This window comes from Aethalodelphis obliquidens, unplaced genomic scaffold (genome assembly GCF_003676395.1).
Source record: "Aethalodelphis obliquidens isolate GAN/ISIS:26980383/991018 unplaced genomic scaffold, ASM367639v1 scaffold54, whole genome shotgun sequence".
In the NCBI taxonomy this organism is placed as follows: domain Eukaryota; kingdom Metazoa; phylum Chordata; class Mammalia; order Artiodactyla; family Delphinidae; genus Aethalodelphis; species Aethalodelphis obliquidens.
In genome coordinates this window covers 14,240,135-14,265,193 of record NW_020837998.1, presented here as the reverse complement: position 1 = coordinate 14,265,193, position 25,059 = coordinate 14,240,135, and the positions used below count along the sequence as shown (strand labels likewise).

At 40.3% G+C, this 25,059-nt stretch overlaps 1 protein-coding gene across 15 annotated transcripts; it reads right to left on the bottom strand.

The window, feature by feature from the left end:
• Nucleotides 1-20,658: 20,658 nt before the first annotated feature.
• On the bottom strand, nt 20,659-24,803 carry ARMCX1 (armadillo repeat containing X-linked 1). 15 transcript variants are annotated; one of them, XM_027086113.1, is made up of 5 exons: nt 24,699-24,803; nt 24,289-24,357; nt 23,671-23,833; nt 22,807-22,921; nt 20,659-22,553 (listed from the first exon to the last, which is right to left on the bottom strand). In XM_027086113.1, exon 5 carries the CDS (start codon nt 22,421-22,423, stop codon nt 21,059-21,061), a length of 1,365 nt encoding a protein of 454 aa, XP_026941914.1. In that variant the 5' UTR covers nt 22,424-22,553; nt 22,807-22,921; nt 23,671-23,833; nt 24,289-24,357; nt 24,699-24,803; the 3' UTR covers nt 20,659-21,058. The 15 variants fall into 15 exon arrangements, 14 of the variants coding, with proteins under 14 accessions (XP_026941914.1, XP_026941919.1, XP_026941917.1 ...); XM_027086118.1 differs by having other exon boundaries at nt 23,671-23,773; XM_027086116.1 differs by having other exon boundaries at nt 23,671-23,770.
• Between the last annotated feature and the right edge of the window lie 256 nt (nt 24,804-25,059).

The following is a 25,059-nucleotide window of genomic DNA, read 5'->3' as shown; positions in this document are numbered from 1 at the left end:
CTGAATGAAAGGGCACTTGGAGAGGCCAAGAACACAACTGAAATTTTCAATATCTTAAGCATCACTAAAAAATAGTCCTCATTTTCATTAGTGAAAGAGTGATTTTTCTTCATTCAGACTATTTCCTCTTTGAGAGGCCCTAGGTTCCTACTGCCCATATCTCATGTCAACCTCATCCCCAGGACTTGGCTTTTCCTGGATCTCTGAGTAAAGACCAGACCCCTTACCCATCCTTATCCATATGAAGTTCCCTACAATTCTGGTTGTTTCTCACTGTGGTTATATCCTCTTCTGATTATTGGATGAACACTGTAGCAACTTCTAGCCCTGACCTCCAGAACTGCTTTCACTAAATCAGCATTTCGAGCATACTCTATATCTGTGAGAAGTCACAGGAGGTTCTCACTCTTTTAAAAGCTATCTAATTGTAGTGTTCTAGGTAGGAGACTGTTAGACGTTCTTTTCCTGGACACAAATTGCACTAACTGCCATCTGACCGGAAACTAGTGGAAATGCTAATACATAGAGCTTTCATATGAGTTTCCATAGATATACATGTCAATACTCAGGATACAAGGGTATCAGTATCTCTCTTTCCTGAGTTAGGGTCTTAACTTTCAAACGTTTCTCCTCAGGTATTTATCTCCTTTAAGCTCATTCCCACTGTTTCCTCAGAGGTACAGCATTTAACTTTTCCAGCACCCAAGTAAGAGGAGAGGAGAACAAAGACAAGGGGAGGTAGCTGAGTTGCCTCTAGACCCTGCATTTTGACTCCAACCTCCCTCCCCATCCTTATCTCCAAGAGATAACAATGTGTAGAGCAATTTCGTTCTTCCTTTGCCTAGATTTATGTCTACTTGTAGACACAGAAGAAAGAATGGAGACTGGTAGATGTACAGGCACATATGTGTCCTCTCTCCAGAGTGAGAAGTCTGGCTTTCAAATGTCTCCCATTTAGGTCTTAGGCACAGCCCCTACCCTGCCCTCCAGACCCTTTCATCACCCCATCCTTCCCCCACAAATGCCCACCTTTTCCATTGCTCTGCGCCCCAGTCACTTTCTTGACCTCGGTTTCTTCCATCAAATGGCCACTTTTCTGTTCTACCCGTCATTTCTGCTCTATAAACACTGCTTCCCCAGAGCCTAAAAGGATTGGGGTTAAGTAATGCTTTTCTGAAGGCAGGATAGTGAAAGAACAGGTTCTGGTTTGGGGCCTGCCTCTACCGCCACCTTGTGACCGGCCCAGGCCCCACGTTTCCTTGAAAGAACTCACTTCAGTTTCTACTAAATATCCTGTATGTAATGGGTTTCCTCTTCCTTTCCTTTGGGTTGTGCTGCCCCCTACAGACAGACAAGCTAACCAACAGATAAAGGTCTGTGAACATTTAGTGCAGGGTGTTAGGCCACAGTTCCTACCTTTTACTGATTCAAGACTGTCAAACGGTCCCCACCTCTCACTCCCAGATCCCAGCATCAGCTCTCCCCCCGACCTCATGCACCATTTAGAGAACTAAAATGAGCTGGTGGATAGCCGGAGGGTGTGGGGAAAGCTGATTCTGCCCCTTCAGGTCTCTGCTACCTAACTCCACCGCGACCCCAAGACTCCCCAGGCAATGCTCACTCTCACACCAACCTGAACACAATCAGAGAAGTCTCTTCCTTCTTCACTTGGCTACAAACACATCTCCCTGATATCAACAGGAAGCTGATGGCCGGACCAAAAAGACCACCTCTCCACAATTCTTGGTCAACTGAGATACGTCACCAATGAGCCATGGTCTCCAAGTTTCTCTCCTACCAGTAGTGATGCAAGAGTATGCCCGCCCCTCTCCTTTCCCCCGCAGCACACCAGACCTGTCACTCATTTTTTCTTTGCCAATCCTAGAGACCAAAAGATAAGGCATTTCCATTTTGTTGAAATTTGCCTTTCTCTAATTTCCAAGGAAGGAACCTATCTTCTCCTGGAGCAACTATTTCAGTTTATACTTCTTTATCTTCTCTTAGAATATAGGGCAACAGCCCATCTCTTCACTTCCCCTCCACTCAGCCGCTAATATCCATTACCTTTCTTGGACCCATGAGAAAGCACATTGCATGAAATAAGACATAGAGCAAGAGATAATTTAGATATTTATTGCCTCTGCTCATTTTCTTGGAAATACTGGCTTTTTATAAAGATTTGTACATGCTTTTATATGTATAAGGAGTGATGTTTGCCAAAATGTCACCACTGATTATTTCTGAGACATATATTTAAGGCATAATACATTCTAGGTATAGTGCCAACTGCTAAGGTCAATGGGACATGGAGATGAACAGACTTGTCTCTTAGTAAAGACCACCTGGTTTCTCAGACAGACCCCCACAAGGCAACATTTACCTTGCTGAGTTCACACACTCCAGAATCTAGATCTTAATTTTGTCTTCAGACTAAAAATATGCACAACTGGTGACCTTATGCACAACACAAATGCATACATATGTTCACCAAAAGACAAGAATAACAATATGCATAGTAGCACTGTTCATATTATCCCCAACTGGAAACAACTCAAATATCCATTAACAGTAGAATGGATAAATAAAATACAGTATATTCATAAATGTGGAGTATATTCATAAATGGCAATGAATACTATATATGCAACAGTATGGATTAATCTCACAATGTTAGCTAAAATAAAAAAGATACAAAAGAATACATACTGTGTGACTTCCTTTACAGAAAGTTTAAAAAAAACACATAAAACTAATCCATGGTTTTAGAAGTCAGAATAGTGGTTACCCTTGGGATGCACTATTGACTAGATGGGCACATGGGGGAAGCTTCCAATGTACTGTTCATGTTTTGTTCCTTACTCACTTTGTGAAAATTTATTGAGCTGAACACTTAGGATTTGTTCACTATTCTGTGTATATGGTATACTTCTACAAAAATTTACCAAAAGTTCTCAATAACGAGTTAGGGAAATGGAAGATGAGTAAATGAAACCAATCCTCCTGCTGATCTGGAGAAGCTGGACAAAACATAGATTTTCATTTCCCTGAAGGCACTAGAGGGCTAACAAAATGGTGAAGAATACCTGGTTCAGAATAGGAGTGGGAAAAGTTGAGCTTAATATTACGGCCACTTTTCCCAATGGCACATATGCAGTTATTGAAGGAACTACTGGGAGGCTATGTAGAATTTTGGGTAGCCTTGGGGGACTAGGGAGACAGGTACTGGAATCCAAATCTTGCCAAGAGGTATACCTGGTAAACCCTAAAATCTTTGGATTGTGATACTGAAAGAGCTGCACCTCAGAGTCAGAGTGAAGGAGACGTAGACAGGCTTTTTTTATTTTTTAACATCTTTATTAGAGTATAATTGCTTTACAATGGTGTGTTAGTTTCTGCTTTCTAACAAAGTGAATCAGTTATACATATACATATATCCCCATATCTCTTCCCTCTTGCGTCTTCCTCCCTCCCACCCTCCCTATCCCACCCCTCTAGGTAGTCACAAAGCACCGAGCTGATTTCCCTGTGCTATGCGGCTGCTTCCCACTAGCTATCTACCTTATGTTTGGTAGTGTATATATGTCCATGCCACTCTCTCACTTTGTCCCAGCTTACCCTTCCCCCTTCCCGTGTCCTCAAGTCCATTCTCTAGTAGGTCTGCATCTTTATTCCCGTCTTGCCCCTAGGTTCTTCATGACCATAGGGTCTGTCATACAGAGTGAAGTAAGTCAGAAAGACAAAAACAAATACCATAAGCTAACACATATATATGGAATCTAAAACAAAAAAAAAAAGGTCATGTAGACAGGCTTTTACAAGGACTTCAGTTTAACTTTAAGTAATCCCAACCATTGGAAATTGGATTAAGGTAATTCCAGAGTGCTAATGCCTCTAGGTGCCTTGCAGAGACAAATACAAATTTTCTTCAGAGAGAAACAATATCGGCCTCAAATTTTTTCTGAAGTTTCGTAAAATACTATATCTAGCACACAATAGAAAACAACCAAGTACACAAGAAGACAAGACAAAATTAACAAAAGTCATCGGAAATGACACACAATAGAAAAAGACACATCAGGGCTTCAGATATTAGAGTTATCAGATATATCAGACATAGATTTAAAATAAATATGCTTACTATGCTTAAGGAGATAAAGGACAATATAGAGAATTTCTGCAGATAAATGGAAACTATTAAAAAGTATAAAACAAATTCTAGACCTGAAAAATAGAATAATCTCAATTAAGAACTGAATGGAAGGATTTAACAGCAGAGTACACATAGGTGAAAAGAAAATTATTGAACAGGAAGGTAGGTTGGAAGAAACTATCCAGAAAAAATGCCAGAGTCACAAAAGGATGAAAACATTGAGTAGCTAAGAGACAGAGAATACAGAAAGATTTCAAGTAACGTATGTATACTTGAAATCCAGGAAGAGAAGAGAATGAATAGAGGAGAGAATGAATGAGGCAGAAGTAATATCTGAGGAAATAATGGTTGACAATTTTCTGAAACTTTCCAAAATGTCAAGCTACATATTCAAGAAGCCATTCAAATCTCAAGTAGGATAAAATTTAGGATTAGAAGATGTGGTATATATCATGATTTCATATATACTTATTTTGTATATTACCACTGAACTCTCTTATAGTTCTTATAGTTTTATATCTTTTTCGGTAACTAATTATGAAATATGCAATATGTGGCATAAATGTTGCAAGTACTTTCTCCAGGGTCAGTGTCAGAAATCATTAATTGGTCATCTGATCGAGGCTAGGTGTAATAAATCCTTCTCAAGCTGCACTCTGTTGGGAGACAATTCTCTGTGGCTTTGTCATGTGCCTGCACATATTCTGAGTAAGGCACTCACTGCCCATTGTTCTGAACTATCTTTTCAAGGTTGTATAGCAAACAGCCTTGGAAGATAGAGATAGTGTCTCCCTCATGAGCAAAGGTAAGATTTGCTAGTAAGGATAAAAGACTCAGATTCTTTAAGCTCAGAGTTCTTCTGTGACACATCTCATTGTGTGTGTTGGTGTCATCTGGCTCTCTTCATATCACCAGCTGGGAAATGGGATCCAGGAACTGGTGTAAAAATGCTGATACTCTGGCTACTGCTATTGATGTGAGTAATAAATTGTCTTTCGTCTCTGAAAAAAAAAGATGTGGTATATAAAGCAAAAAATGGACAGAACTATAAGAAATAATAGAGGTGCCCAATCATAGTGGGAGATTTTAAAATATCTTTTTTTGTAGATGACAGAATAAGCATATAAAAATAGCAGAAATATAGAAGATTTGAACATGATTAGCAAATATGATTCAATTAGTTCAATCCCTAATTGGTATAAAACTACACTCAACAATCACAAAAGTTTCATTCAAAAAAACATATGGAACATATACAAGGTATACCTCATTTTATTGTACTTCCCTTTATTGCACTTCGCAGATACTACATATTTTACAAATTGAAGGTTTGTAGCAACCCTGCGTCAAGTCTATCGGTACAATTTTTCCAATAGCATTTGCTCACTACATGTCTCTGTGTCACATTTTGGTAATTCTCACAATATTTCGAAGTTTTTCATTATCATTATATTTGTTATGGTGATCTGTGATCAGTGATCTTTGATGTTATTATTGCAAAACGAGTACAACTCGCTGAAAGCTCAGATGACAGAATTTTTTAGCAATAAAGTATTTTAAATTAAGGTATGTACATTATTTTTTAGACATAATTCTATTGCACACTTAATAGACTACGATACTGTAAGCATAACTTTTATAGGCACTGGGAAACTAAAATATTCATGTGATTCACTTAATTTTGATATTCACTTTGTTGTGGTGATCTGGAACTGAACCCACAATATATCTGAGGCATGTCTGTATCAAAATTGATCATATACTGGGACATAAAGCAAGTTTTAACAAATTTCAAAAGATTGAAATCATACGGTGTGTGTTCCCTAACCATGGTGCAATAAACTAAAAATCAATCATAAAAATATAACCAATAATCTGCATATTTTTTGGAATTAGGAAATATATTTTTAAATAACCCATGGGTCAAAGAAGAAATCAGAATTAAAATTTGAAAATATTTTGCATGGGATGGTAATAAAAATATTACATTCAAAGTTATAGAGGATAGTTTGCTTCTGGCTATGACAGCCTACTAATAGAAGACCAATCCTCTCACTTAGAAGGACAAGAAAAGCTGAAAAATCAATTGTTATTACATTTAAACAAGTTAAATTGTTTAAAGACATTGGAGAGGGACTTCCCTGGTGGTGCAGCGGTTAAGAATCCGCCTGCAAATGCAGGGGACATGGGTTTGATCCCTGGTCCGGGAAGATCCCACATGCCGCAGGGCAACTAAGCCTGTGCACCACAACTACAGAGCCCGTGCTCTAGAGCCTGTGAGCCACAACTACTGAAGCCCACCCGCTCCAGGTCCCGCGTGCCACGACTACTGAGACAACGTGTTGGAAGCACTGAAGCCCACGCACCTAGAGCCCACATACCGCAATGAAGAATAGCCCCTGCTCACCACAACTAGAGAAAGCCTGTGCACAGCAATGAAGACCTAACGCAACCAAAAAAAAAAAAAAGACATTGGAGAGCTGTGAAAGCAGCCAGGATTTGAAGTACCAAAATCGTGGAGAGAAGGGAAACTTAAAGAGGTGAAACACATTTGACACCAATTTTCCTCTTGAAGCATTTGTCAAATAAGCTGCTAAGAGTCAAAAAACCTTAGTAGAACTTTCAGCAGTTACACAGAGTTAAGGATTCAAAATCTAGAACTTAGGGCTACCTACACATCCAGGATTTGATGGGCTAAGATCTTGGAGAAAGGAAATTACAAAGAAATGAAACTGATTTTCTCTTTGAGGCATTCACCAATTCTTAAATGGGTGTAGAGCTAGAAGCAAAGAAACCAAGTAGAAAAAGGCGATTAAGAGGCTAGGAAGATAAACTGAGCTTTTGGCAGCTTCATAGTGCAGGGAAGATAAAAGTTGGAGTTTGTAGATTTCCAAGATTGGGGGAACTAATAAATTCCCTAGGCTGTCAGTTAGAACCCCTGAAGGATTACACCCTAGGAATAAGGGTGAACTAGAAATAGAATAGGTCTGACAAAGATTGAAATCCAAACTCAAATTAGTTCAATTCTTGATTAGCTTAAGGTAATTTACTCTTATACTGCTTTGCCAAAGCCAAAGCAAATCTTCTACAAATCAAGACAAAGTCATCTACATTTTCTAGAATTTTTCATTCATAATATTTAGCACTCAAACAAAAGCATACCAAGAGATATGACAAACAGAATTTTTTTAAAGGAGGAAAAGAAATGAACAATAGAAATGGACCTATAGAAGATTAAGCTATTAGAGGTATCAGACATAAACTTTAAAAGAATTGTGATTGATATGTTCAAGAAAACAGAAAACAAGATAGATGTTTTCACCCAATAACTGAAATGTGGGGGGAAAAGAATCAAATGGAAATTCTCAAAGTAAAAATGTAATAGTGACCTTCAGCTTCAGCTCCAACATATGAAGAGTTGAAAGTCCTCATTGCCCTCCTTACAATAAGAAAAATGTTGAACAAATAGAAAATCAACAACTTCTCTAAGATTGATCAGAGAATTGAGGTCACAGGGCAAAACAACACCCCCAAAGTCTGGAGATATAGGAAGAATCACAGCTAAGATGAGACTACTTGAAGCAGTAACTGGCCAGAATACCTTCAATGGTCATTTTGAATTGCTAGAGGCTGGATGTAGACTAGCTTAAGAGTTAAAAATCTATGGGCAGGGTCACTTTCGAGGGGATCATCACATTTTCACTATTTTCTTCCCTGATGGAAGCCAACAGGTTCTCACAATGAAGATCAGAGAAAATTTCCCTCATATTTCTGTCAGGGGGAGGGGAAAATAACCATTTTGAATTATGCCCAGGGGAAAAATAACCATTTTGAAATACATCCAAAATGTTCTCCATAACAAAGGCTATCCTGAAAGGGAAACTACTTTACCAGGGCCTTATCTGACCTGGGGGAAGGACAACTGGCTGGTTCCAGCTCCATCTAGACTTCCTGTCTCATGTAAAGGGAGAAAAAAAACACCATTAATCAACCGGATCTAATTAACATTGGTAGAATATTTAATCCAACAACAGCAAAAAATACACATACTTCTTAGGCTCACATAAAATATTAACCAAGACAGACCACATTTTAGGCCATAAAACACACTTAACAAGTTTAAAAGAGTAGAAAGCATACAAAGTATTCTCTCAGACCACATGGAATTAAACTAGAAATCAATAACAGAAAGATAGCTGCAAAATCTCTAAATATTTGAAGATTAAACAACACACTCTTAAAACATGTGTCAAAGAAGAAGTCACAAAAGAAATTTTTAAATATTTTGATATAAATGAAAATCAAAATATTGATACAACTTATCAAAAATTATGGTATCCAGTGAAAACAGTGCTAAATTTATGGAAATTAATGCATACACAAATTTCCCCTGCTTTTTGAAAGTTTGCTTCATGCTACTTGCTTTTTTACAAAAGACCTACATTAGTACCTGTTTTCACAAACTGAAAGAAATCCAAAGGCAATTTTTGCTTTTATGGAAAAAGATGAAAAGAGAAAATAGCATTCAGCATTTGTTTTGCAGCAAGCCAAGCTATTATGGAAGCAGCATGTACCCCAAGGAGTGAGAGTAGCATTCACTGCCAAGCTCCTTCCCTGTGAACTACACTCATCATCTCAGCATCAAGGTGCCATAGCTTTGAACTGTGTCTGTGAGCATCTGTGCTTTATCTCAGTTTATTTTGTGCATCCATTAACAATATTTGTCCTAAGGTAATTGCTTCTTCACTTTAAGCCATTTTGGCTTGTGAACACTCTACTTTTGGACAGCAGTGGAAACCTGTATTAGAAAATAAGAAAGAGAGGAGGTGTTGCCAAGATAGTGGAGGAGTAAGCCCCTGAACTCACCTCCTTTCATGGGAGCATCAAAATTACAACTATTTACAGAGCAACTATCTATGGGAATGACCTGAAGACTAGCAGAAAACATCTTCCACAACTGAAGATATAAAGAAGGAACCACAATGAGATGGGTAGGAGGGGCAGACACACAATATATCCAAGACTCACATCCTTGGGTAGGTGACCCACAAGTGGGAGGATAAACACAATCACAGAGGTTCTCCCCAAAGAGCAAAGGATCTGAGCCCCATATTGGGCTCCCCAGCCTGGGGGTCCTGCACCAGGGAGACAAACCTCCAGAATGTCTGACTTTGAAGGCCAGTGGAGCTTGCAAACAGAAGAGCCTGAGGGGTATAGGAAACAAAGATTCTGCTCTTAAAGCTCGTGCAGCTGTTTTGGGAGTTTCCTCGTTAGCATCAGTGTCCTTGTAGTAGAAAGAACTCCCACATGCCACAGAGCAGCTAAGCCCGTGTGCCACAACTACTTGAACCTGTGCTCTAGAGCCCACGCACCACAACTACTGAGCCCACGCACCACAACTACTGAAGCCTGCACACCCTAGAGCCTATGCTCCACAACAAGAGAAGCCACCGCAAACGAGAAGCGCACACACTGCAACAAAGAGTAGCCCCTACTCATCGCAACTAGAGAAAGCCTGTGCATAGCAATGAAGACCCAACATGGCCAAAATTTTTAAAAAGTACACTAGAAGGAATCAACAGTAGATTAGATGATACAGAGGAATGGATCAGTGAACTGGAAGACAGTGTAGTGGAAATCACACAAGCTGAACAGAAAAAACAAAAAAGAATTTTAAAAAATGAGGATAGTTTAGGAGACCTCTGGAATGACATTAAGCTACCATTTGCATTATAGAGATCCCAGGAGAAGAGACAGAGAAAGGGGCAGCGAACTTATTTGAAGAAATAATAGCTGGAAACTTCCCTAACCCAGGGAAGGACACAGACATTTCCTCTAGTATCAGGAACAAGACAAGGATGCTCACTCTCACCACTTTTATTCAACATACTATTGGAAGTCCTAGCCACAGCAGTCAGACAACAAAAAGAAATAAAAGGCATCCAAATTGGAAAGGAAGAAGTAAAACTGTCACTGTTTGCAGATGACATGATACTATTTATAGAAAATCTTAAAGATGCCACCAAAAAACTATTAGAACTAATAAATTCAGTAAGGTTTCAGGATACAAAATTAATATACAGAAATCTGTAGAATTTCTATACACTATCAACAAACTATCAGAAATAAAAATTATGAAAACATTTACAACTGCATAAGAAAAGAATAAAAAACCTAGAAATAAACCTAAGCAAGAAAGTAAAAGACTGGTACTAAGAAAACTATAAAACATTGATAAAAGAAATTGAAGACAACACAAACAAAGGGAAAGATATACCATGCTCATGGATTGGAAGGATTAATATTGTTAAAATGGCCAATCTACAAATTCAAATGGAATCCTATCAAAACACCAATGGCATTTTTCAAAAAACTAGAACAAATAATTCTAAAATTTATATGGAAATACAAAAGACCTGAAATAGCCAAAACAACTTTGAGAAAAAAAGAACAAAGCTGGACATATCACATTCCCTGATTTCAAATTATACTATAAAGCTACAATACTCAAAACAGTATAGTACTGGCACAAAAACTGAAACATAGATCAATGGAACAGAATAGAGAGCACAGAAATAAATCTACACTTACAAGGTCAATTAATCTATGACAAAAGGGGCAAAAATATACAATGGGGAAAAGACAGTCTCTTCAATAAATTGTGTTGGGAAAACTGGACAACTACATGCAAAATAATTAACTGTACTACTTTCTCATACCATATACAAAAGTAAATTCAAAATGGATTAAAGATTTAAATATAAGACCTAAAACCATAAAACTCCTAGAAGAAAACATAGACAGTATGCTCTTTGAATCAGTCTTAGCAATATTTTTTTGATATGTCTCCTCAGGCAAAGATGATAAAAACAAAAATAGACAAACGGGATTACTTCAAAGTAAAAAGCTTTGCACAGTGAAGGAAAATATCAACAAAAGAAAAAGGCAGCCTACTGAATGGGAGAAGATATTTGCAAATGATATATTCGATAAGGGGTTAATATCCAAATATGCAGATAATTCATACAAATCAATAACAATAAAACAAACAACTCAATTAAAAGATGGGCAGACAACCTGAAAAGACATTTTTCCAAAGAAGACGTACAGACAGCAGACAGACACTTGAAGTGATGCTCAACATCACTGATCATCAGGGAAATGCAAATTAAAATCACAATGAGATACCACCTTACACCTGTTGGAATAGCCATTATCAAAAAACACCAAAACAAAACAAAAAAAGAAAAAAAAATAACAAGTGTTGGTAAGGATGTAGAGAAAAGGGAACCTTCATTTACTGTTGGTGGGAATGTAGATTGGTGTAGCTACTGTGGAAAACAGTATGGAGACTCCTCACAAATTTAAAAGTAGGACTACCATGATCCAGCAATTCCACTTTTGGATATTTTTCCAAAGAAAACAAAAACACTAATTCAAAAAGATATATGCACCCTTATGTTCACTGCAGGTATTATTTACAACATAATATGGATAATATACCAAGATATGGAAGCAACCTAAGTGTCCATTGATGGGTGACTGAATAAAGAAATTGGGGTATACATATATACCATTGTGTTAGTTTCAGGAATACAGCAAAGTGATTCGGATACACACAATGAAATACTACTCAGCCATAAGAAAGAATAAAATCTTGCCATTGTGACAGCATGGATGGACCTTGAGCGTATTATGCTAAGTGAAGTAAGTCAGACAGAGAAAGACAAATATTATATGACATCACTTATATGTGGAATCTTAAAAAAAGTACAAATGAACTTATTTACAAAACAGAAACAGACTCACAGATATAGAAAACAAGCTTATGGTTACCAAAGTTGAAGGGGGGAGGGATAAATTAGGAATATAGGATTAACAGATATACACTACCATATACAAAATAGGTAAACAACAAGGATTTACTGTTGCACAGGGAACAATATTCAATATCTTGTAATAACCTATAATGGAAAAGACTCGAAAAAAATATAATATCCAAATCACTTTGCTGTACACCTGAAACTAACACAGTATTGTAAATTAACTGTACTTCAATTAAAAAAATTTATTTTTTAAAATATTTATTTATTTGGTTGAACCTGGTCTTAGTTGCAGAAGGTGGGCTCCTTAGTTGCAGCACGTGGGCTCCTTAGTTGTGGCAGGTGGGCTCCTTAGTTATGGTAGGTTGGCTCCTTAGTTGCGGCAGGAGGACTCCTTAGTTGTGGCACGCAAACTCTTAGTTGTGGCATGCATGTGGGATCTAGTTCCCTGGTCAGGGATCAAATCTGAGGCCCCTGCATTAGGAGCACAGAGTCATATCCACTGTGCCAGTCCCCAATAAAAAAAATGTTTAAAAACTTTTATCTATCCAGAAATAAAAAGAAACTTCCATAATCTGATTAAAAACTATCTACAAAAATAAAGGAACAAACATCACAGTTAATGTTGAAATATCAGGAGATTCCACCTGAGATATGTAATAAGAAAAGGATGGCCACTGTCATCACTTTTATTCATCACCATGATGGGGATGCTAGACTTTGCAAAAAGGGAAGAAAAAGAAAAAGTACAAGAATTGAAAAGGAAGAAAGACAATTTGCATACAAAATTATTGTGTATGTAGAAAATCCAAAAGAATCTATAAATAAACTATTAAAATTAATAAATGATTTAACAAGATCACACAATACAATGTCTCTCTCTCTCTCTCTCTCTCTCTCTCTCTATATATATATATATATATATATATATTTTTTTTTTTTTTCGGTACGCGGGCCTCTCACCGCTGTGGCCTCTCCCGTCGCAAAGCACAGGCTCCGGACGCGCAGGCCCAGCGGCCATGGCTCACGGGCCCAGCCGCTTCGTGGCACGCGGGATCCTCCCGGACCGGGGCACGAACCCACGTCCCCTGCATCGGCAGGCAGACTCTCAACCACTGCGACACCAGGGAAGGCCCTGTCAATATATTATTAATAATCAGCTCTATTCCTATAACAGCAGCAAGAAATTAGAAATGAAATTTTAAGAACAAAGTCACAAAAACCCCCAAGTCCTAGAAATAATTCTAACAAAATATGTGCAAGTCTGAAGATGAAAATTCAGACATTATTGAAAGAAATTAAAGAAGACATAATTAAAGGACAAAATATACCATCTTAATGTATTGGAGAACTCAATATTGTAAAAATGTTAATTCCTTCCAAATTGATCTATAGATTCATTGCAATCACAATTAAAATCCAAACAGGTGATGTGTCTGTCTGTGTCTGTATCTGTGTGTGCATAAATTGGCAAGCTTATTTTTTAAATCTATATGGAAAAACAAAGTGCCAAGAATATCGAAGACAATTCCAAAAAAAAGCAATAAAGAGGATTTATACTACCAAGTATTAAGATGTATCATAGAGTTTATTTTTATAACTTAGAGGTAAGGAAAACTTTCCTCAGGATGAACAAAAGTCCAGAAGCCATAAAGGGAAAATATGAAAAACTTGATCACCTATAGGTGATCACTATAAAGGGGAAAAAAAACATGAATGACGCTAAATGAATTAGATATCCATCTACTTTGAGAGCACTAATTTCTACCTAAGTCAGCTTGCCCTGATTCCCTGAGCACAAAATAAACAACCTTCTGATGATAATTTGGTTTCTGCTGCACATTGATCTTAAGGACAGAATGTTCTGAGCAGCCAACACTAAGAATCTGATCTATTTCGTAATTACATTTCTTATAGTAACATAGACTGTCATTCTGTTTTATTTTCAAAAAGAAATTCCACCCCATTTAACAACATGTTATGTCCATGTGCAAACTTAGAAAAATGCTCAATAAACAGAAGGCTCTAATGCCCAAACAAAGATGCCTGTATTACACTTACTCTTTCACTTTTTAAAATGTAAATGGTCAACAGGGCCAAAAAGTTACACTTAGCCCACTGCCAGTGCTGGATTGAATTCCATTGGCATGAACCTGTTAGGATAAAATTACCCATCCAATAAGGCTTCTTTCTCACCCCCTACCTTCTCCCTCCACTCAGGCTTACCCCCAAACCTAACATTGCCCAAGCCCTTAACACAAGGCCTGAGAGGGACCCAATGGAGAGGGGAAAGCATGGAGATACACATCTCTGAAAGTAAATATGTGTTGACCTGCTTGACACCACACCTCAGGGCAGAGCAAACCAGGGGTCATTACCCTAGTCTTCTGCACCCCAAGATGGCAGCACGATAGTTCTGGTTTAAAGGCAAGAAAGAGCCACAGTTTAAACAGAGAAATCAGAATAAAACGTTCAACCTGGGATGTGATGTAAAATGAATGTAAAAAGATAGCATTGAAAATAGTCATAATCACTCTTCAAAAAAACCATTCTCAAGGGAATTTAGCAGAGAAATTAACCAAACAGAGGCATAAACACAAAATTTGCCTGAACCACATCAATTTGCTAAACCTACACTTAGAATCTCTTTTGAAACAAGGCAAGTAAAATATGAATTTAAAAATAGAAAACCAGTTTCCTGAGCCTTGAAATATTACGCTTTGGGTGACAATTTATAAGAGAACTATACTCCATCTTTGTAAAATTCCCTTTGAACACATTTGACTGGGATAGACCCACTTAAATTCCTAAAACAATTAGATGAGAGAAAAACCAAAATAGCAAAATATCCTCTGAGTTTCTAATTTCCTCAGTTACCCAGAAGTTGCCATCCTCTCTAAAGAGAGGACACTGCCCCCTCCCTGCCCCGATGAGCTGCCACAATCACAGAACTGTGCCCTTCCCAAAATGTTTGAGAGTGGCAGCCTCCGATGTGAAAGCATGAGGACATCTGCGTGTGGCTGGGCCGGCCCTGTGGCCTCCCTGGACCAGGCAGTCACATATCTGTCTCACACAGCACTTACCAAAGTCTGGGTGATTCTGTGCCAAACAATACCAGGTGTGGGACATCAAAATTGCATGCAGTGCACATAGGGCTGTGCCACGTTAAGACTGGTGTCTTCTCAGTCTCTGTTCAACAAAGGTCCAAAAAATCTTGGCATCCAGCCACACCCAGGTCACCGTATTACCACAGCAATGACAAATATTATTCTGTATCAAATGCCCACCGGTGCATCACCTGGTGTCATGGGAATTAAGCGGTCATCCACAAAAGACACAGAAGCACAGAGACTACTGCCAATGGTCTCTCAGAAGGAGGAAAGGAAAAGACAAGTCCGAGGGAGAGAGAGGGAAGAATGGGAAGGGATGAGAAAAGAGACCTGCAGGAGCAGATGGACACTGGTCAGACCTGTGCCCCTGCTGCACAGTGGCTTTTTATTATGCAAATTGACCTCATTTTTCACCGCATGTAGAAAAGTCACTCAGCTCCCCAAGTTCAAGATATCAATACAGAAGTTCTTATTGTTTGCTCCATTCTCCAACTGCTCACCCTACCTGACACATAGGAGCAGCAAGATAAATATGAGTATCTCTGTTTCTCACCCAAGTCTCGCCTATAGGCAACCCCTAAGACTTTACTCTTTCTTCTACACCTTGCTGTGTGGGTATCTACAAAGTTACGTAGTCAACATACAGAATCTCATCTCCGTCTCTGTCTTCATCAAGGGGAGTTTTGTGTTGGGTATCTATGGAGGCATTATACAGATGTTTGGCTCCATACTAGGCAACTTTAAAGCAACCAGTTGCTCAGGTTTGGAAGGCCACTGGCTCTGCCTCTTACTAATGGAGTGATCTTGGGAATCTTATCCAACTTATCCAAATCCCATTTCTTCTTCAGCAAAAATATAATAATATTTACTTGACATGATTATTGAGACTAAGGTGGGGGTGGGAGGGAAACATATAAAATGCCAATGTTTGACAAATGCTAGGTACCACCCCCCTCTTTTCTTCTATAATATACATGTCTTTGACATACATATCTTGCTTACCAAATTTGAGTAATATTATTCTAAAAAGGAGAAAACTCAAGGGCTTCTAATATTGTCTGAAATTATTATTATTATTATCTTATTTAATTATTTACAACCTAAAATTAGGCATCAATGCCTTTACTTATAGCTCTTGGAGAGAAAAACATCTTTCCTCTACCCATCTTGGGTTCTGGGCTGGGACTCTGTGACAAAAGACAGATTAACAAGAGAAAAGCATACACATTTATTTAACACAAGGTTTGCATGATATGGGAGGCTTCATAAGGAAATGAGATCCAAAGAAGCGGCAAAACCTAAATGCTTATATATTGGATTGAAGGAAGAAAAGCAATTGTGCAAAAGAAACTAAAATATGCGGAGACTAAAGGAAGTTAAAAGTTATTTTGACAAGAACTGTTTTACAGAATTCTCTCAGCCTCAACTCCCCATCTCTGGAGACAATAATATGTCTTTCTTCCTGGTATAGGAAGGGCATCGTTCACATTGGACTTTTATCTCTTGTCTTCAGGAAGAAAAGGGAAGTTCAGAGCGCACTTCTTGTACCTGCTATTTTTCAAGTGCTTTTAGCTCAAAATAATCCTTATGCCAAAGTGGCATATTTTGGGGTAGCATATTCTGCCACTCTTCACTCTCATACAAAGTACAAAGCAAAAAACTCACAAATTAAAAATACATCAAGCTACATAACTAAACAAATTTAAATTAACATTAATTCCATGAGATTGATAATGTTGCTTTGGTGGCTCTAAATCAGTCTGCAACGTAAATATGATACCAATGGCAAGAACACAGATTCTCTTGATTTAAACATTCCTTCAGTAGGGTGAGTCTGATGACTCCCCCTCAACCCTCTGCCAGTTTTGTAACTCAAACTACTGCCAAACCTCTATCAGTACAAAGTGATACTTAACTTACTATGGAGCAAATGCATCTTCTATGTATTATGTCTTTACGTAGTCTCATTGATGAGAAACAATTTCATTGATCTAAGATGCCTTTGATTTTTAGATACATCATTATTTTATATACCACTAAGAATGAAAAAAATATACTTCTATTTAAACTATGACACAATGCTAAGGTGCCACCAACTATAAGATCTATCATAACTTCAGAAATACTAAAACTGGGGAGCAGGGGGTGGCAGGGAAACATCTATCTTATGATCAATGAATACAGTGGTGCTCACACTTAGTGCCATGACAGTATTTAACATAAACACAAAATTTGGCTCCCAAGTCACCAGGTGACACTTGAAAATACAGAATATACTTATAATGAATTTCTTTAATGAAAACAGAACACTTAAAAAACATGTATAGGAAATGCCTTAAACCCAGAAACATGTACATGTACTCCCAGAATTCCACCAACCCTACTTTGAAAAATACTTAGGCTTCATGTCTCATGTCTAAACCCAGGCATTAGGAATGTTGTAAAAATTGATGAGATGGAATTGAGGAAACATATTCAGTTCTTAGAAGGGAACAAAGACCCTATTCCTCAGAGGAATTATTTTATCAGTTTATTTATTAAAATCCACTGGGCCAACAGGTACACAAAAAGGTGCTCAACATCCACTAATCATCAGGGAAATAGAAATCAAAACCACAATGAAATATCACCTCACACCTGTTATAATGGGTATCATCAAAATGACAAGAGATAACAAGTGTTGGAGAGGGCATGGAGAAAGGGAGCCCTTGTGCACTGTTGGTGGAAATGCAAATTGGTACAGCCACTATGGAAAACAGTATGGAGGTTCCTTAAAAGAAAATGAAAAATAGAACTATCATATGATCCAGCAATCCCACTTCTGGATATATGTCCAAAGGAAATAAAAACAAAATCTGGAAAAGATATCTGCATATCCATAAGCATTGCATCATTCTTCACAATGGCTAAGATATGGAAACAATCTAAGTGTCTATCAACAGATGAATGGTTAAAGAAGATGTAGTATGTGTACCACAGCCATGAGAAGAAGGAAATCTTGCTGTTTTCAATAACTTTGGAAAAACTTGTAGGCAATTATGCTAAGTGAAATAAGTCAGACAGAGAATGATAAATACTGTATGATATCACTTATATGTGGAATCTAAAAAAGACGAACTCAGAGAGTAGAGTGGTAGTTACTGGGGACTGGGGGTGGAGGAAATGGGGGGATATTGGTCAAATGGTACAAATTTCCAGTTATAAGATTAACAAGTTCTGAGGATCTAATGTACAACATGGTGATTATAGCTAGTAATACTGTATTATATATTTGAATGTTGCTAAGAGAGTAGATTTTAAATATTCTCACCCCAAAAAAGAAATAGTGATTATGTGACAGGATGGAGGTGGTAGCTAATGCTATGGTGGTAGTCATTTTGCAATATATATATATATATATATATATATATATATATCAATCAACAGGTCATACACCTTAAACTTACACAATGTTATGTCAATTATATCTCAATAAAGCTGGGGAAAAATAACACTAGCGTATGGCAGAAGGACACCTTAGAAAAAAAGGTAAATTAAAAATTATCCACCCTGTCTTTTAGCTAATTAAGGGTGTTCGCTTTTATCAATTAACTCCTATGTTCCAGCACTACTTTAGCAGTTTACCCACATTACCTCATTTAATCATATGATATAAGGACTCTTAGCATCCACATCTTGACAGCTCATCTATCATTTCAACACATCCTCCTTTTTGGTCTAAATATTTTCCCACTCAATATGTGGGAAACATATCCATATAAACCCCACCCATTCTCCCATTCTATCATCTCCGTCACTTCCAACCGAGCCTGTATCCAACATTTTTATTTTCCAACAATTACACAAAACATCAATATACATTACAGATAAGAAAATACAGATGAGGGAAAAGATTCAAATATTAAATTCATGCACTGTCTTATTACTCATAGCCATTTTTCTTATTTTGGTATATAGCCTTATAGAAGTTTTAATGCATGTAAATATTTTATATTTCTCAAAAATGGAATACACTATGTATATGGTCATGTAACTGGCTTTTCCACTTAAAATATATGCTGAGGGCTTCCCTGGTGGTGCAGTGGTTGAGAGTCCGCCTGCCGATGCAGGGAACACGGGTTCGTGCCCCGGTCCGGGAAGATCCCACATGCCGCAGAGCAGCTGGGCCCGTGAGCCATGGCCGCTGAGCCTGCGCGTGCGGAGCCTGTGCTCTGCAACGTGAGAGGCCACAACAGTGAGAGGCCCGCGTACCACAAAAATAAATAAATAAATATATATATATATATATATATATATATATATATATATATATACTGAATTTTCTCCATGTAAATAAGTGTAGTTGCCCATCAACATTTTCAAGAGCTGAATAATGTTTCAATATCTTAATTTCTTAGCCAAGTGCCTATTTCAAGACACTTGGGTCATTCACAGTTTTCCACTCTTCAAAACAGTGCAAAGATGCACAAACTTGTACAAGCCAGTTATTTCTCCTAAACCAATTATATCTCCTAAGGACAAATTTGTATAAGTGGAATTACTGGGTCAAAGAACATGCACATCTTGAAAGCTTCTGAAACATGTATCCAAATGGATCTTGTACCAAGTATGCTCCCACCAGCACAGTTTGAAGGTGTCCCTCCACCCACACCCTCACCATACTCTGGGTTGGAAGAGAGGTGGATCTTCTCCAGTATGGATGCCAACAGCCCTCTCGAGGTTCCATAAAGACCCTGCCCCAACCAATCTTGTAAAAGAAATCTGATAGAAGCACTAAAAATTATTCTTTTATATTTTCTCATAATTTCAAAATAATCACTAACATATTCACTCCCATAGACACCAGAGTTGGACAAGAAAGAGGATGTTTTCCTATCAAATGCCCTCAGGACCCTACAATAAAATTGTCCCTCTCTGTATGTCCCCAGGATAGGTTCCAGCACTTCTTCATTCAAAGCAACTCTCACTTCCTTCCTCCCCTTGCCACTCCCACTGCCACCAGTGAAATTTCACGCCTTTAGCATCTATGCCTGAACTATGGTGGTAACTTCCTAAGTGGTGTTCCAATCTCCAGTGGCCACTCCTGTCCCCACTCCAACTCTGACCCATTCTGCACACAAGTCAGCCACATAACGTTCCTTTCATCCTGTCACTCCTCTGGTCACAAAAGGGTTTGGTGTCTCCCAGGGGTTGGTGGAATAATATACAGACACCTCAGTTTAGAAATCAGGGATCCTCCATGGATGGAACTCATCCAACTGCTAGACTGTATTTTCCATCACTCCCCTCCCCACACTTTATTTCACAGAGGAGGCACAGCCTCCTTCTTCTGTGGAGAAAAATTCCCACCTCCATGCCTTTCTTCCCATCACTCCTCCTTCCTCCAATGCCCTTCCGCCCTGTTTTTATCCCATCCTTCATGCCCAGTTCTACTTAAGTATCCGGAGGAGAGCACTGTTGCCTGCAGAAATAGGAAACAGATGGCCATGATTAGAGGTTCTCAGTTTTGTTAGTATCTTTTTGTTTCCATACATCTTGCCTCTCCAAATATATCATAAACTCAAGAACATGATAATTTTTTTTTTGCTGGTTAAAACACACAACTTTATTGATGAAACACAAGATTAACAAATGTAAACCAATACAAAAGTATAGCTTATTCGTGATTAGTTCGCTGTCAGTTTAAGTAGAGGAAAGAGTAAAAATATCTCAATCTAGGTAGCAAGATGGAATCAATAAATGCTTTCTTTGTACAAGCTCTAGTATTCATCTGACATCCTTAAAATGGTCTAGCCTAAAACCAACCATCACAACCAGCATCACTGTTGATATGTGATATTCATTATTCCAAAATAGCAGCTGAAAGGATCTCTTTGACATATAAGCACAGTGAAAAGCAAAGAATTTACAAAATGCATTGTTCCCAAGTGCAAACTAAAAAAATTACCTCAGTATTGTTTGGGACAGACCCCCAGTTAAAGTTTGGTCAATACTTTTAGGACTTTTACTTTCACGACCAGATCACTGTGATTTGCTAATGCTTTGATTTTCTTAACACACACTCCAGATTCTTTGAATAAGAAAAAAAGTGAACTTCTGCTGAATTCTTTCCTGGATGAGGCAAGCCCTTCATTTTTTATGTTGTCATTTATATTCTCAAATAGGGTAAGGATATTAAGAAGAATCTCTCTGTCCCATTCTTTATTAAAGAGGGAAATCAATTCTGATGGTACTTTACAACTGACCAGCTCTCTTGTCATGGCTGGATTTTCAGTAAAGTTTATGATTAGTTTCATAATCTGAATCTTGGTGAAGTAATTTCCCAGGAATAACAAAGCAAAAAAGTCTGGAAAAGAATAGGAAAGCAAATGTTGGTAGTGATTTGTCACAGTCATGTTGGTTAACAGCCTTAGACCAGCCATCTGCACAGCTGAGTCCAAACGACAGATCATGGTGTCATCACACACTTGACTGATATATGTCTTAATCTTGCCCTGATTTTCCGCGTTCACACTCAAGTTATTAAGGGCATTGTACGCCTTTTCCCTAATAATGGGATCTTTCGTTTTTATCAGTTTTGCAATAATTGGGAGACCACCCAATTCACGAATGGCATTTTGGTTAAATGAATATGCTGCATTGTTACCCAGAGTGACCAAGGCTACTTCCTGAATAAAAGGATCACTAGTTCTTTCTAGGATGTTAAGGACCTTTTGAAGGTCAGTAGCACCCAGAATATCATCAATTTTATAGGGAAAGTTGAACTTGCCCCTTCGAACAGGCCATGATGTAGCTGGAGTCCTGGCGCTCTTACCTCTGGTCCTTCCCTTGGACTTGCCACTAGTCCTGCCCCCAGTTCTAGCTCCATTCCTCACAGGGTGGCAGCCTCCACCCCTGACTCCTGGGCAGGGTAAACCAGGTGTAAGCGTCCTGGTTCCGGAGATGGTACCCAACCTGGCCCCTTTGCCCGCCTTTGCACTTGCCTGTTCCTTCAGGGTGCTGAAAAGGGCCTTGGCCTTGGCCTCTAGGCCACCTCCACTCTGGGCCTTCAAGTGGGCCTCTGCCTTTACATTAGATCCACTCCTGAGTTCCACGGACACCTCAGCCTTGGCCTTTGAGTCACCCTGAAGTCTGGCTCCAGCCCCTGCCCCAGCATTAGCCTTAGCTCCTTTCCCAGTCTCTGCAATATCGCTAGATTCCTCCTCCTCATCATCATCGTGGTCGTCCCAGATTTTCTCGCTCTCATCTCTTCCCCAGGTCAGTCTGTATACGCAGTAGCAGGCGCCAGCGCCGATCACTACACCAGCGGCCAAGCAGCCAGCTTCCCGAGTTCGGCCCATGCTGCCACGAGTGTCTGGAGGGTTTGCTCTGGCCAGAAGAGTACTCCCAAGTCAGGGGTCAGGGGGAGGGGGCTGTGGAGTCTTCAGCTACAGCCAGCAGGCTCTGCTGCAGCTACAGATACTGGGGGACCTAAGAATGAAAGAAAGATTTGAGGCTTCAGTCTCCTCCTTCTGTGCCTTTGCATGCAGACAGACTGAACTACAGACCTACAAAGAGACAAAACAAATGGGGATGTGGCAGGGACTCAAGGGTAGATCACTGATCCCTTTTTTAAATCAGGAAGGTAATTTTGAAAATTTTCCCCACCTCCAGATTCTCCAACCTCATGTTCAACCACCCCACCCCAGTATGTTAAATTTAAGATAGCTAATCAGTTCCCTACCTCCCCTGTCCCTCCAGATGTCCTGGGGGCAGTGGCAGCCCCACATACACCCTCAGGGGTCCAGGCAGTTTCTTCCTTCTATTTCTTGCCTGGAAGTACACTGAGTCCTGCAAACCTGCATACAAAGCGGTGGGGGGAGTGGTGCTGAGAGCTCCTGGGACAGACAGATGAACCTCATCCGGGACAGGACACACGTTCCTCTGCGGAATCACTGGCCCTAGTCCCGTGGAGCCCAATATTTCCCACGTTCGGTTCCCCCGCTCTCCTCACTGAGCTGCGGCTTTGAAGTTCATTATGAGCCGCCCCCGCCCCCCCCTTCCTTCGATCTCCTCCAATCCTCCACCCAGCCCCCAGCCCCGAAAGTCACTGCCTTCGAAGGTGAGTGCCACAACTCCTTCCCTGTAACAAAATGGATGGTGGTGGAGGGAGAGTGTCTAGAAGCCAGACAGGCGTAAAATGCACAGAAGTCTCGAACTCCGCCCTTGCCTCCGCCACCCCCACCAACCCAGAGGTACCAGGATACTCCTACCCCCACCCATTATATCCACGGCTCGGGAGCAATTTCCTTCCTCCCTCATCTCGGTTTCCGCCTCCACCTAACCTAAGGACTGACAACTCTGGTACCAAAGAGTAATTTGGAGAAAGGTCCTCCCCACCCCCACCCCAGGACTCTCGTGACACCTTCGTCCTCCCAGCCACTTCTTTCCGTGCAGAGCACTTTCTTTTGCAAGCTCCGAAATGGTCCAGAGAGGAGAGGAGGAGGGGTATGTGGGGGAGGTCCACAGGCCCACTGGAGTTTGCAGTCTTCACCATTCTCCAGCCCAGGGATCCCTAAATAGTGCCACCACTCTCACTCTGACATACTTGTTTCTGGACAATTTTCCTCTTCTTCCTGCTCCTAGAGTTGGATTGGCCTTCAGCCGCAAGATCCAAAGACACAGACAGGCGACAGGGCAGAGACAGACTGCTAGGCAGACAGAACAGCACTTCAGACAGTCCCAATACCAGCCTTTCCGAATCCAAGGTCCTGGTTGTCAAACGGATTTCACCTTTTGGTCTCTCACCCTATCCCCACTTCTCAGGACTCCGCTAACAGCAGCCCTCTTCCAGCAAGGGCGTCCATCCACCCCCTCTCCCCGCCCCCAGTCCCAGCCCCAGCCCCAGCCCCAGCCCCAGCCCCTGCCCCAGCGGTCGGCCATTTTCCCAGGAAAAACCACACCCCTTTCGAACAACTGGAAAGAGGGGAGGCGGGGCGAGGGAGTGAGAAAAACCGGAGGAGCAAAAGAAAACCCAAAGATCTCTTTGATTCCCCTGCACGACGCAGTCATAGCCCCAACGACAACTATGTTTCCTGTACACGCTGTCATCTCCTATTTCCTATATAAAAGAGCAGGGAGGTGACTGCGGAGTCAGTAATGCGCCCGAGTTAGGAGGAGGACCCCAGCCATCCCCGCCCTTCTGGGGACCGCGGGGCAATCCCACCTTTACACTGACTTGCAGAGGTTCGGGGCAGATTCTTTATTCTTTTGCTCCGAGTGGTACAGCGCCCTACTGAAAGACACGGGGAATGACAAGACAGACGCCTAGCCCCAAGATACTGGCTTGCTAGATGGACCAGCACACAGGACAAGAACCTTAACATCGGGCCTTCCCGATTCAAGGCCCTGGATGCCAAAGGTTTCAGGTTTCCCCCCTCCTGGTCTGGGGTATCCCCTGTAATCTGGCCCCCAGGGTCCACCATTCTTGTTCTTGAAAGGGCCGGGGATAGTGCAAGGGTGTGGAGAAAGCGAGCCTCGTCCTTCTTTAGTCTCCACCCTCCTCTACCCGCACCGCAGGAATCCCCCGGGCAAGCACCCATCCACACATAGACTGGCTGGGATCAAGGAAGTTACCTCCTCCTCCTCCTCTCCTGGCCACAGGCCCGCCAGCCCTCGAGGTAATAGGGAGATGGCAACCGGACCAAACGAAAGACCTGGATTAGAAGGACGTCTGCACACGTCGGCTCCTGCTCACGTGAGAGCCACGTCACTCGTGAGCTCAGAACCCCAATTACCACTCCCACCAGCAGTGCGGCAGGAGCCGGCCCACCCGTTTCCTTTCCCTTCACAGCAGGTCCTGCCACTCATTTTCCTCTGCCAATCCCAGAAACCAGAAGTAGCTTATCTTGTGGTTGGCATTTGCCTTTCTTTGGTTAGCAGAGAGAAACTACATCTGCTCCCATGTCCATTGGTCTTTTCTTCCTCTTTGAGGAAT

Excerpts from the sequence above, each read along its gene's own strand:
- ARMCX1 (XM_027086113.1), bottom strand. The coding sequence starts at position 22,423 with ATGGGCCGAACTCGGGAAGCTGGCTGCTTGGCCGCTGGTGTAGTGATC.